General features: G+C 30.7%; 1 protein-coding gene and 1 pseudogene across 1 annotated transcript; both read left to right on the top strand.

The window, feature by feature from the left end:
- The first annotated feature begins 2,869 nt into the window (after positions 1-2,869).
- On the top strand, positions 2,870-4,495 carry LOC114078451 (annotated as a pseudogene).
- Positions 4,496-8,254: 3,759 nt separating this feature from the next.
- LOC114078452 (uncharacterized mitochondrial protein AtMg00810-like) lies at positions 8,255-8,875 on the top strand. The gene has a single exon (XM_027919325.1). The coding sequence runs from the start codon at positions 8,255-8,257 to the stop codon at positions 8,873-8,875; it is 621 nt and encodes a 206-aa protein (XP_027775126.1).
- The last annotated feature ends 6,492 nt before the right edge of the window (positions 8,876-15,367 follow it).

A 15,367-nucleotide genomic window follows, 5' to 3' on the forward strand; every position in this document is an offset into this window, starting at 1 on the left:
AATAATGTATGGTTTAGACTTACATTTTTAAAAAACAAGGCTGCCACATAAACATGATGTAAGCAATTAATAGATAATAAATGGTTCATTAAATTTAATAAAGAAATTTAAAAAAAAAACTCTTAATTATGTTGAGATGAATCAAACCTTTGGTCCCTCTTCATTCAATGGTCCAAAAGAGAACTGCTAATAGTTACTCCCTGCATTTAACTTTTAGTTGACCGTTAATCAAAAATAAATATTTCATTTTACTATTCATTTCGCAAAAGAATTTTTTTAATTCTTCTCATTTTTCCTTAATATTAAGTGACTACATAAATATATTATAGTCAAATTTAACTTTGACAATGCTACAGAGGCAAAAAAAGTGACTAAGCACCCAATTTAGGAACCAAATTCCGATTGTTAAAGGTTGTTTATGTTCTAGTGACATTTGTTCGTTAATCATCAAAATAAAAACTCATTTCAACACTTGGCAACTCTTATTATTCTTATTTACTTCATTACTGTGTATGCAATTCATTGATAAATTAAAGTTAATTATGGTTCTTCAAATTCATATTCCCTACAATGTACAATTGTTGAAGCACTTACCATTGCTCTTATCTATCACGTGTGCATTTAAGTATAATATATGAATAACAATATGTTTCGTATAATTTATTACATGCATAGTATAATTTTTTAATAAATAATATCGAATTGAGCACTCTAGACTATATGCGGCTACGCTAGTATAGGTACATATATACCATTTTACCGGTAATTATGATGATCACTTTTGAAATTACTTTTTAATTGAAACGAAAATAATTACTTTTAGGATAAATAGTTTTCATGAACGCTAATACTTTATAGTAGCGTTACAAAGGTTTTTATGTTTTTTTGATGGGACATATACATAAAAGAAAAGAATAATGGCTTGGGTAAAATTTAAACTTGTTTTTGTAGGATGACAAACTCATACGAAAACCTTTGTGATAGAGTTTCGATATGGAGTTTTCTTAGGAAGTTAATTCATATATGATATACTTCTGACACTTAATTAGAGAATTAATTAGAACATTAAAAAGACTATATAATTGGAGAATCAATTAGAGCGTTGAATGAATCTTTTATTACTATGTATGCATTGCTTTTAACGTATGCGATTGATAAACACTCTATTTAGTATTTTCAGACTGTAGTCACCATTAACAAGTGTTTCAGATATATATATGTTGAGTGTGTGTGCAATTAATCGAATTTAGATATGTAACACACGGTATAGATGAATTATTCATTAATTTTAGTTAAGAGATAAAAAAACTCTTAGTTATGTTCAAATGAATAAATCATTTGATTTCTCTTCATTCAATCTTTACTCTCTCCGTTTTATTTTTTCCTTGATCATTATGTAAAAATTAGACGTTTTACTTTTTACTTGTTCATTTCACAAATTAAATTTGTTCAGCCACCTCAAATTTGTCATTGTTCTTTTTGTATCTAGCGCACCTTTAATTTAAGTATAATATAAACAAGCGAGGATACATTTTATTAAGGCTAAAAAGTTCATTGAATTTTTTTCACTTAGTCTATAGATTTTGATATTAGATCCTTTTTCCATATATATATATATATAAAAGAAGACAGAAAATAAATATGGAAGATTCTAGAATTCCAAGAGGAGGACAAATGCATTACCCTTTTTGGTAATGCTTGTGTTAACAAATAAAAATACATAGATTATTTATTTATTATATTTTAATTAAGGATTGAAAAGTATCTTGTATAGATGAATCATTTGTTTGGTCCCTATTCACTCAATAATTTCAAATGGGACATTAATAAAGTCATCATTAATATGGGGAATATATTATAATAATTAATATCGTTCATGTTTCTTCATATTACCCAAATGCTATGTACCTCTATAATTCATAAGAAACTTTCTCTTCATAGTAACTTAACTCTAAAGATATTTTGCTCTTTATCTCTTTTGTTGATCATTCACCACATCATTTTGTATTTGCTTTCATAATTTGATAAAATGTCAAAAAGACAAAAATATAAATGATTCTTTATCCAACTCTTTTACTATCAACAACTTCTAATTGTTCAATCTTTTTTTCTTCTTGAAAATTATATAATGCAGAAAATTAAAAAGATAATTGGGGTGATCATTAGTTTATAAAGGAGTGTTTTGATTAGTATCATAAGTATAAATCGTCATTGGGCTTGTCACAAGGTATATATTTTCACATTCTATGTTTTATTAACTTCATCAAGGTTACTTTGTTCTCTTTGTTGCCATAATTCAATTTTTGGCATATTTACTTTTGTCTTCACCTTTCAGGTTATACCTTTAATTGGGTTTTCAAGCAAAAAGAGATTCTCCTTTTATATATCTATTAAGTATTAAAAAAAAATAGTGTGTGATTATATGCACATACTTTCAAGTCCATATATATAGTGGATATGTGAGTATCCTCGTTGATCTTCTATTGTATAAAAAATCTTCAATGAGTGAAATCAAGTAAGATTACAAAAAAAAATATGTGTTGAGTAAGATCGTCGATTTTGAGCCCCTTGTATGTGTTGGGTGCTTGAGCACATCTTTCTCATTTTTTGTTTCACTCATTGCAAAATGAGAGATATTGCAGTTTTTATGATTACAATGTGAATTATTGGATATCGTTGAATTGCCTAAATTGTAATTTGGTTTGAGGACATGGTTTTAAATTTATTGAGCTAGCTATATAAGATCAATATAACGTTCATCACTTTTAATAATTTGAGATTTTCTTGATTTTAATTCGAAAATTTGGTATGATCCCTAATGACTTAGCCCTTTTAAGTATAATTTACACTTGTTTTTGTTTGCCGTAGGATGACAACGTTTGTGTTGGCTTTACTAGCCTTTTTAGCAATATTATGTGCAACTCATGTTCTCACTAATAAAGATGATTTTTTGTAAGTTAATATCACAATACTCCAAAGCGCAACTGCCTAAGGTGCAGGTAATATACTTAGATTATTGAATTACTCAAAGAAAACTAAACAAATGCTAATCATTTGCTTCAATTTGTCAATAGTATGTCTCGATGGAAGTCCACCAGCATATCATCTTCATAGAGGATATGGTACAGGATTTCGCAGTTGGATTATCTACTTGGAAGTTAGTCACTTAATTCTTCTTTTCAATTAATTTTCTTATATTTAACATAACTAATTAGCTAAATCGCGGATAAAAAAAATTCATATTCGTAGGGAGGTAGTTGGTGCGAAAGTATTCCAGATTGCCTTGATCGTTCAACTACGTCCTTAGGTTCTTCCAACCATATGAAACAACACGACTTTTTCGCGGGTGTACTTCATAATACTTCTAAACAAAATCCAGGTGATACACATAATTACTTATATGTGTGCATTTTAATGAAAATCTTTAACCCACATCTTCTGACTCCAAAACGTTGTTGGAATTGGTAGAGTTTCATAATTGGAATAGGGTGAAGGTGAAGTATTGTGACGGTTCATCTTTCACTAGTGATGCTGAACAAGTTCACCCTGTAAGAAATATACTACATGTGTATATATTTATTAATTTCGTAATTTTTCTCTGATTAAATTTTCAAAATAATGTATGTTAGGACAACAAGTTGTACTTTAGAGGGGCAAGAATATTTAAGGCTATTATGGAAGATTTATGGAGCAAATGAATGAAAAGTGCTGAAAATGTAAGAATATGTATTACTACCTAATACTATCATACTATTTTTTTTCAAAATAAAAATAAAAAATCCTACTATTAGTGAATCATCTCTCCAGGGATTGTGAAAGATGTTCTACTAGAAATATTCGGCTAAATCTTGAATATTTAGGCAATTCTAACGGGAACATCAGCGGGAGGGTTGGCAACAATCTTAAACTGCGATAAGTTTAAATATCTCCTTCCAAAGAGTGCTAAAGTAAAATGTGTCGCAGATGCTGCCTTTTTTATCAATAGGTCAACACACTCTTCTTATATATGATCTCAAGAAAATTCGATTCACTTGGCTCGTTCATGATTAATAATAATGCAGCAAGACAATCTATGGTACTTCATATATTCAAGAGTTGTATCGAAAAATTTTTAACCTACATGTGAGTCACATCTTCTTCTTCTTTTTTTCTTTTAGTAATTTTGATATGTTTAAGAAGTAGATACCATGATGAATCTTTTTCCTCTTCCGTTCTTAGGGATTAACTAAGAATTTGCCGTCAGCTTGCACGTCTGTAATGGAACCAAGTCTGGTAAAAGCTTAAGCTTTTATAACAAAAACAATTTCTTTCTTTATATATACTATAGCAAGTAGTATAAACAATATTTCACTCTAATTATAACATTATGTATATATACATTTCCTAATTGATGATATATATGGTGCAGTGGCTTTTCTCTCAGAATGTTATTCCATACATTCAGACTCCACTTTTCATAATCAATTCAATTTATGATTCCTGGCAGGTCAAGTAGACAAAATGCATGATTTTCTGTCCATTTAACCCTAATAATTTATTTCTGATCAGTAAAAATGTATTGTGGCCCAAGAGACTGCAAAATGCCAAAAACGTAAGTTTCATCATAATGTATGTTTTATGGAATTCGATTAAGTTTTGTGAAAAGGCTGCTCTTTGTGATGATTCTAACATATAGAGATTTGACAACATATTTGAAAAGTTGTTCTCATCTTTTGTTGAGCAACTAGTTAAATGTACAAGTGTTGATTAGTAGTTAAATGTACGTATGTTGATTTGTAATTAGAAGTTAGTTAGAATAAATTAACAAACTATGAGTCACTGTTAGTTAGTTAGTAACGACATTTTTAGTATTTTCCCTTTCTTGTATAAATAGATAGCTTGTAACAGATTTCATTCATTCAATATAATTTTTTCTCTTTCACTTTCACTGATCTTAACATGATATCAGAGCTAGGAAGGCAATTTAGTGATTTATCGGGATTTTAAAGATAGATCGAGAGATTCTGCCGGAATTGTTTTAGAATGGTGAATGAGGATGGATTGACGGGAGCATCTACTGACAGAGCTTCCACCGATCGTGATAATGGAATCAATGGAGGTTTTATGACAATTGATCACAATCACCCACTGTATTTGAGCTCATCTGATGTAGCTGGAGCTCTCTCTGTTGGAATTCAGTTGACAGGGATGGAGAATTACACATTATGGAGTCGCGCAATGGAGATTGCTCTGCTTGGACGAAACAAGTTGGGATTCATTGATGGATCTGTTTTGCGAAGTGATTTTGATGAACCTTTGAAGAAAATTTGGGATCGTTACAATGCGATTGTGATCACTTGGCTTACCTGTAACCTGAGTAAAGATTTGCTTAGCGGTATTCTCTATTCATCAAGTGTGAATCAGGTATGGCTTGTTCTCAAGGAAAGATTTGACAAAATCAAAGGATCTCGACTTTTCCAATTACATAGAAGCATCTTCACTCTTACACAAGGAACTTTGACTGTGTCTGCTTATTTTACCAAATTAAAGAGTCTATGGGATTAGTATGACTCAATTTTACCCTCACCTAGTTGTGGATGTAATAAAACAAAGGACTATGTTGAACAAATACAATATCAGAAATTGCTCCAATTTCCATTGGGGCTGGATGACAGTTATTCACAGGCAAGAGGTCACATTCTAATGATGTCCTGTCTTCCTAGTATAAATTGAGCATATGCATTGATCGTACAGGATGAGAGTCAAAAAGGAATTGCTGGTTCTATTCATGAAAGAATGGAATCGTTAGCTATGTATTCTGGTAGAGTTGCTGGATCACCACAATTCAATGATAACAGGCAGTCATATCCTAGAAGAAATTTTCATTCCTTGTATTGTGATTTCTGCAACATGAAGGGGCATATTAGGGCAGATTATAATAAGCTGAAGAAGTGTGATAACTGTAATGCAACTGGTCATGTGAAGGATAATTGATATTTGCTTATTGGATATCCAGATAACTTCAAGGGTAAGAGGAAAGTTAATATAGTGATAGGAGATTGTACTAACACACAAAGACAACAGCAAAATATGCAGGATCATGTGGAATGGAAAGCACATACAGCCATGGGGGATCAATCACAATGAGAAGAAGGTCATGTCACACAAGAGCAAATACTGAAAATGATGAAGAACTCATCACCAACACAACTCAACCAGATCTTCAATGTCTTGAATGAAACCAACAAAACAATGGAGAATTCTCAGAAAAATATTTGTATGGCAGGACCTCTTGGTTGGGAAGGTCAAGGGGATTGGTGATATAGAAGATGGGTTGTATGTACTAAACTTGAATGCAAATCAACAGCAGGTAAGGATTCAAACTATGTCTGCAGTTAGAACAAATAATGCAGATCCAGCTCTTTGGCACAAGAGATTGGGACATGTTCCTATGGGAGTACTTAGGAAAATAAAAGAATTCAGTTGTAATAGCTTTCATATTGATCAATCTTATCTGTCCACAAGCTAGACAAACTAGAGTTTCATTTTCTGTGGGTCATACTGTAGTAGATGAGATATTTGACTTGATACATATGGATGTCTGGGGTCCATATAAGGTGGCTACTTACAATGGGATGAAATGTTTTCTTACTTTAGTTGATGATAAGTCTAGATGGACATGTACATTTTTACTAGCATTAAAGTCTGATGTAATAGTTGTATTGAAACATTATCGGTTGATGATAAAGAACCAATGTGTCAAAGTTTTTAGGTCTGATAATGGAGGAGAATTTTTGAATTCTACTTGTCATGATCTGTTTGTTATGCATGGTATTATTCATCAAAGATCCTGCCCACACACTCCACAACTAAATGGAGTAGTGGAAAGGAAACACAGGCATTTATTGGAAATTACAAGGGCTATTAAATATCAAGGTTGTTTGCCTAATAGATTTTGGGGAGATTGTGTGGAAGCGGCTACTTATATCATCAACAGAATACTTTGTCTGTGCTTGGAAATAAGTCTCCATATGAGCTTTTCTATCATAAATCACCTTCTCTAGCTCACATTAGATTGGTTGCTTGGCATTTGCTACAAATATTAGCAGGAATGATAAATTTGCTCCTAAGGCTAAGAAAGAGTGTTTCTAGGATATGCTATAAATAAAAAAGGATACAAACTATTGGATGTTGAATCCAAACTTGTGTTTGTTAGCAGAGATGTTATTTTCTTTGAAGATATATTTCCTTTTCAAGATACAAGGCCGAATGAGGCAACTGAGCTTGCAATTGCACCTACTATATTTACACATACAGATGATGACCTTACACCATGTATAGTCTTCAGGAATATGGTACAAAATGATCAATATGGAGCTAATGATACTGCAAACCATGATTTATCTATTACTAATACTCAGGATCAGAATGAGATTGCATCAATACAGTCTGCACCTCTTCATATTGATTCTCATGTTTCACATTATCAGAACCAGGTTCCATTTGTATAGTCTGCTCTTACTCCTGTTGTTATGACTAGAAGATCCAACAGGCCTTTTAAGTCTCCTATCTGGCATACAAACTACATATTGACAAAGAAGAAGACTACTTCTGGAAATTTCCCTCATTCCATTGCTAATGTAATCGACAATCAAAGCATCTCACCAGCTTATGGGAGTTATTTGACTAAGTTCTCCCAGGAAAAGGAACCCCTTTCATATAAGGAGGCCCTACAGGATTCTAGGTGGATTCGAGCTATGCAAGATGAAATACAAGCACTGGAAAATAATCACACATGGGAACTTGTTGAGTTGCCTAAGGACAAGAGGGCCATAGGGTGTAAATGGGTGTACAAAATAAAGTATAAGGCTGATGGTGAGGATGATAGGTTCAAAGCTAGGTTAGTAGCCAAGGGTTATAATAAAAAAGAAGGGCTGGACTATCAGGAGACTTTCTCACCTGTAATAAAAATGGTAACTGTCAGGGTGGTCATCAGTTTGGCTGCTGCACATCATTGGCAAATACATCAGATGGATGTATTCAATGCATTTCTTCAAGGTGATTTGAATGAAGAAGTACACATGAAACTTCCTCAGGGATTTGTTCACAGAGGGGAGAAAGGGATAGTATGCAAGCTCATCAAGTCACTATATGGACTCAAATAGGCTAGCAGACAATGGAATATTAAACTAACCTCAGCTCTAATTGACTCTGGTTTTCAGCAGAGTCATTATGACTACTCATTATTCACCAAGCACAAAGGACAAGTTTAGTGATGGTGTTAATCTATGTTGATGACTTGCTTGTTACAAGGAATGATCACAAGTTGATATTGGAGGCAAAAAGTATTCTCAAAGACAGGTTCAAGATGAAAGACTTGGATGAATTGAGATATTTTTTGGGAATAGAGTTTGCCAGAAATGATTCAGGGATTCTTATGCATCAAAGAAAATATTGTCTTGAGCTAATCTCTGACATTGAATTATCTAACTCAAAGACAGTTCGAACTCCTATTGAGCTGAATCAAAAGCTCACAACTACAGAGTTTGACTTACATTTTCCTACTGATAATGAAGATGATAGGGTGCTGGATGATCCTAGTGTGTATCAGAAATTGGTGGGAAGATTGCTTTACTTAACAATAACAAGACCAGACATAACTTTTGCAGTGCAGCTCCTAAGTCAATTCATGCATAGCCCTAAGACATGTCATATGGAAGCAGCAATGAGGGTAGTAAGATATGTCAAACAAGCACCAGGATTAGGAATTCTTATGACAGTTAACACAAATAACCAGTTAATTGCATACTGTGATGCAGATTGGGTTGCATGTCCAAACAACACAAAATCAATCACTGGCTACATGGTTACATATGGAGGTTCTTTGATCTCATGAAAGTCAAAGAAGCAGGACACGATTTCAATAAGCTCATCTCAATCCGAGTATAGGAGTTTGGCTTCAACAGTTACAGAAATTATATGGCTGGTTGGTCTCTTTAAGGAGTTAGGGGTGGAACTAAAGTTGCCAGTGCCTATATATAGTGACAGCAAATCTGCCATACAAATTGCATCCAATTCAGTTTTCCATAAACGAACCAAACACATAGACATTGATTGTTATTTCATAAGAGAAAAGGTACAATTGGGAATGGTTCAACCTTTGTACCTGAAGACAACAGAACAACCAGCAAATTTATTCACTAAGGGACTCACTCATCTACAACACAGTATTTGCTTACCAAGCTAGGAATGAAGAATGTTTTTCATACTCCTAGCTTGAGGGAGGATGTTGAGCAACTAGTTAAATGTACAGCTGTTGATTAGTAGTTAAATGTACAGATGTTAATTTGTAATTAGAAGTTAGTTAGAATAAATTAACAAACTATGAGTCACTATTAGTTAGTTATTAACAACATTTTTAGTATTTTCCCTTTCTTGTATAAATAAATAGCTTGTAACAGATTTCATTCATTCAATATAATTTTTCCTCTTTCACTTTCACTGATCTTAACATTGTATACTTTCAATGCTTTTTTATTTGATGTGAATTTCTGAATGAATTAGCTTGTTCAACATTGAAATTATTGAATTGGTTGTACTTTTATGGATACAATTTCTATTCAGGCAATATATCATGTTGGTGTTAAAATCTTGCTCTTTTTAAAGATAAAATAGTAATGATGATAATAATTTCTATTATTTTAATTTAAAATAAAGTTGCAATTTATTTTAGGCAATCCTAACTGGATCATCTGCGGTGGGATTAGCCACGATCTTAAACTGCGATAAATTCAAGGCTCTCTTTTCAAATGATTCTGTAAAGATTAAATGCGTCGCAAGTGCATGTTTTTTCATCAACATGTGAGTTTTCATTATTCCCTATGATTTGGTGGGCTTGTGTTTTAGTTAAATAATCATTAAATTCATTGTTAAATTGACCATTTCACCTTTCCAAATTTCAACCCTTCTTCCAATTTGCTGAATTAATTAGAGTAATCACACTTAGACTTAACTATTTATTTATTTTTAATATAGTATTCGATTGTTAAGTATTTACATACATTTATCCTTCACTTCTTTGTTATTATTTCTGAAGAAGTTGAAAAATACAAAATTCATAATTTTCTTAACATTATATCGTTAGTGGCCATTTATTTATATATAACATTGTAATAAAATGGAGATCAAAAGATATTTTGAATTATCTTGCGGGACAAATTAACATTCATAAAGTAAAATTATATTCTTTATTTTTCCCCTCAACTTTGAATTACGACGTATTTTCAATTTGAAATCACAATCTAGCTAATAGTTATACTTTTATCCAACACTATTGATAATGTTAAACTTTTTTCGATTCCCATATTGCTTTTCAATTGTTGTATAATTTACAGTCAAATACTAACGAATATTTCATATATATACATTTAAATAAAAATTACAAAATTTCGGTGAACCAGAATGATCAATAAATCTTTTTTTAAGTTTAAGAGGTTGTTTAATCACCTCTTGTCACATACATCAAGATATTATATGGGACAAGTATTGGTTCGATACTTCCGGTCCAACAATATATAATAGGGCAACTTTCACATATAGCAAACGAAAAATTCATATTTGTATGCTATAGCAAACTTTGCATAATTGCACTCCATAGCAAACATAAAACTGTATAATTCGCTATACATATACAAATGTATAATTCGCTGGCCTAAATTGTATAATTCGCTGGCCTATTTCGCTGCAATTGTATAATCCGCTATTCTATTTCGCTGCAATTGTATAATGCACAATTGTATAATTCACTGCCTATTTCGCTGCAATATTAAGTGTATAGCAAGAAGATATATGTTTTTCTCTCGCTTTATACAAAAACAGAAACACAATATATACACCTCTGTTGTATAAAGCTAGAGAAAATTGTATTTCACTGCAATTGTATAATTCGCAATTGTATAATTCGTTGACCTTTTTCTCTGCAATATTTGAAGTAAAATGTTTGTAAATTGTATAATTAAGTGTATAACACGAAGATATATATTTTTGCATGTGTATATACAATTTTCTCTCGCTTTATACAAAACAGAAACAGAATTATACACTTCTGTGTATAAAGCGAGAGAGGCGAGCGAGAATGGAGAGTGGCGAGCGAGATTTCTGGGAGAGAGACGCTGGCAAATTTTAGCTAACGTTTGCTATGGAGCACAATTAAATCAAACCCTAGCTATTCCATTTATTTTAGGTTATTAGTTTGCTATTATATACAATTTATCCTATATAATAAGGTAGTAATTTTTTTTTTTTTGTTTTATTTGTCTATTTGATTTTTATTTCTAACATTTTATTGATTACACAGACAATAGCAGAAGTGGTGGGTGATTGGTTCTTTGACCGAATCGAAAATCATCAATATATCGATCCATATCCCTTTGCTAAGGATCGTTAAATAGTGCTTTGTAAAACTAATTATTAATGAATGAAATTTGAATATTATATTCACTTCTATATAATTTTGTAGCTCTTAATCAGCTATCAATAGAGATACTTATTCTAATGAAAAATAAGAAAAGGTACAATTGGGAATGGTTCAACCTTTGTACCTGAAGACAACAGAACAACCAGCAAAATTTATTCACTAAGGGACTCACTCATCTACAACACACGTATTTGCTTACCAAGCTAGGAATGAAGAATATTTTTCATACTCCTAGCTTGAGGGAGGATGTTGAGCAACTAGTTAAATGTACAGATGTTAATTTATAATTAGAAGTTAGTTAGAATAAATTAACAAACTATGAGTCACTATTAGTTAGTTATTAACAACATTTTTAGTATTTTCCCTTTCTTGTATAAATGAATAGCTTGTAACAGATTTCATTCATTCAATATAATTTTTCCTCTTTCACTTTCACTGATCTTAACATTGTATACTTTAAATGCTTTTTTATTTGATGTGAATTTCTGAATGAATTAGCTTGTTCAACACTGAAATTATTGAATTGGTTGTACTTTTATGGATACAATTTCTATTCAGGCAATATATCATGTTGGTGTTAAAATCTTGCTCTTTTTAAAGATGAAATAGTAATGATGATAATAATTTCTATTATTTTAATTCAAAATAAAATTGCAATTTATTTTAGGCAATCCTAACTGGATCATCTGCGGTGGGATTAGCCACGATCTTAAACGGCGATAAATTCAAGGCTCTCTTTTCAAATGATTATGTAAAGATTAAATGCGTCGCAAGTGCATGTTTTTTCATCAACATGTGAGTTTTCATTATTCCCTATGATTTGGTGGGCTTGTGTTTTAGTTAAATAATCATTAAATTCATTGTTAAATTGACCCTTTCACCTTTCCAAATTTCAACCGTTCTTCCAATTTGCTGAATTAATTAGAGTAATCACACTTAGACTTAACTATTTATTTATTTTTAATATAGTATTCGATTGTTAAGTATTTACGTACATTAATCCTTCACTTCTTTGTTATTATTTCTGAAGAAGTTGAAAAATACAAAATTCATAATTTTCTTAACATTATATCGTTAGTGGCCTATTTATATATAACATTGTAATAAAATGGAGATCAAAAGATATTTTGAATTATCTTGCGGGACAAATTAACATTCATAAAGTAAATTATATTCTTTATTTTTCCCCTCAACTTTGAATTATGACGTATTTTCAATTTGAAATCACAATCTAGCTAATAGTTATACTTTTATCCAACACTATTGATAATGTTAAACTTTTTTCGATTCCCATATTGCTTTTCAATTGTTGTATAATTTACAGTCAAATATTAACGAATATTTCATATATATACATTTAAATAAAAATTACAAAATTTTGGTGAACCAGAATGATCAATAAATCTTTTTTTAAGTTTAAGAGGTTGTTTTATCACCTCTTGTCACATACATCAAGATATTATATGGGACAAGTATTGGTTCGATACTTCCGGTCCAACAATATATAATAGGCAACTTTCACATATAGCAAACAAAAAATTCATATTTGTATGCTATAGCAAACTTTGCATAATTGCACTCCATAGCAAACATAAAACTGTATAATTCGCTATGCATATACAAGTGTACAATTCGCTGGCCTAAATTGTATAATTCGCTGGCCTATTTCGCTGCAATTGTATAATTCGCTATCCTATTTCACTGCAATTGTATAATGCACAATTGTATAATTCACTGCCTATTTCGCTGCAATATTAAGTGTATAGCAAGAAGATATATGTTTTTCTCTCGCTTTATACAAAAACAGAAACACAATATATACACTTCTGTTGTATAAAGCTAGAGAAAATTGTATTTCACTGCAATTGTATAATTCGTAATTGTATAATTCGTTGACCTTTTTCTCTGCAATATTTGATGTAAAATGTTTGCAAATTGTATAATTAAGTGTGTAACACGAATATATATATTTTTGCATGTGTATATACAATTTTCTCTCGCTTTATACAAAACAGAAACAGAATTATACACTTCTGTGTATAAAGCGAGAGAGGCGAGCGAGAATGGAGAGTGGCGAGTGAGATCTCTGGGAGAGAGACGCTGGCGAATTTTAGCTACCGTTTGCTATGGAGCACAATTAAATCAAACCCTAGCTATTCCATTTGTTTTAGGTTATTTGTTTGCTATTATATACAATTTTCCCTATATAATAAGGTAGTAATTTTTTATTTTTGTTTTATTTGTCTATTTGATTTTTATTTCTAACATTTTATTTATTACACAGACAATAGCAGAAGTGGTGGGTCATTGGTTCTTTGACCGAATCGAAAATCATCAATATATCGATCCATATCCTTAGCTAAGGATCGTTAAATAGTGCTTTGTAAAACTAATTATTAATGAATGAAATTTGAATATTATATTCGCTTCTATATAATTTTGTAGCTCTTAATCAGCTATCAATAGAGATACTTATTCTAATGAAAAATATCTAGAGTTTTGTTACTCAAATTTCTCGATTTGAACAACACTTTTTGAAATAAGTAATGTATATGTATCTTATAACAAATTATTTCATTAAATGTAGACGAATACTCACAAATGTTATTAACATTATGAATTTAAAGTGATGGTTCATTGTGTTCATTAAAATAATTTTAACATTTTAATCCAAAATTAGTTATATAACAAAAAGAGTAAAAGTAATAAGAGAAAAAAAGAAAAGGCTGCCTAATAAATCGTAATTCCAAAAATGCCCCTTCTACTACCTTATAGTCCTTTACAATAATAAATCTTTTCCTTTTAAGTGAAAAATGAATATTTACAAATGTTATTAATATTGTAAATTCGAAATGGTATTAGTTAAAATAATATTAAATTTTTAATGTAAAAATGACCCTACTAATACCCTGCTCGCTTAATATTTATTCATGAAATTATTTTAGCAGCACATGTAATTTTTCTCACTGAAATTACATTTCAAGTTTTGTGAAAAATGTTCTTCTTTGTGAGTGCATTTCATTTTGCTTGTTGCTTTAAAAAAAAATCTTGCTAATTACTTTTTTTTTTTATAGCATAATAATGTATGGTTTAGACTTACATTTTTAAAAAACAAGGCTGCCACATAAATATGATGTAAGCAATTAATAGATAATAAATGGTTCATTAAATTTAATAAAGAAATAAAAAACTCTTAATTATATTGAGATGAATCAAACCTTTGGTCCCTCTTCATTCAATGGTCCAAAAGAGAACTGCTAATAGTTACTCCCTCCAGTTAAATTTTAGTTGATCGTTAATCAAAAATAAATATTTCATTTTACTATTCATTTTGCAAAAGAATTTTTTTAATTTTTCTCATTTTTCCTTAATATTAAGTTACTACATAAATATATTATTATAGTCAAATTTAACTTTGACAATGCTACAGAGGCAAAAAATAAAAAACATGAAAATTACTTTGAAACTACTACACTGATGGACCAAAAAAGTGACTAAGCACCCAATTTAGGAACCAAATTCCGATTGTTAAAGGTTGTTTATGTTCTAGTGACATTTGTTCGTTAATCATCAAAATAAAAACTCATTTCAACACTTTGCAACTCTTATTTTTCTTATTTACTTCATTACTGTCTATGCAATTCATTGATAAATTAAGTTAATTATGGTTCTTCAAATTCATATTCCCTACAACGTACAATTGTTGAAGCACTTCAAAATTACCATTGCTCTTATGTATCATAAGTGTAATATATGAATAACAGTATGTTTCGTATAATTTATTATATATATAGTATAATTTTTTGATAAACAGTGTCGACTTGAGCACTCTAGACTATATGCGGCTAAGCTAGTATAGGTACATATATACCAATTTGCCGGTAATTATGATGATCACTTTTGAAATTACTT

This window comes from Solanum pennellii, chromosome 8 (assembly GCF_001406875.1).
Source record: "Solanum pennellii chromosome 8, SPENNV200".
Taxonomy (NCBI): domain Eukaryota; kingdom Viridiplantae; phylum Streptophyta; class Magnoliopsida; order Solanales; family Solanaceae; genus Solanum; species Solanum pennellii.

What these genes read in the sequence shown, in the direction of transcription:
- LOC114078452 (XM_027919325.1), top strand. Translation starts at nt 8,255, where the DNA reads ATGGTGTTAATCTATGTTGATGACTTGCTTGTTACAAGGAATGATCAC.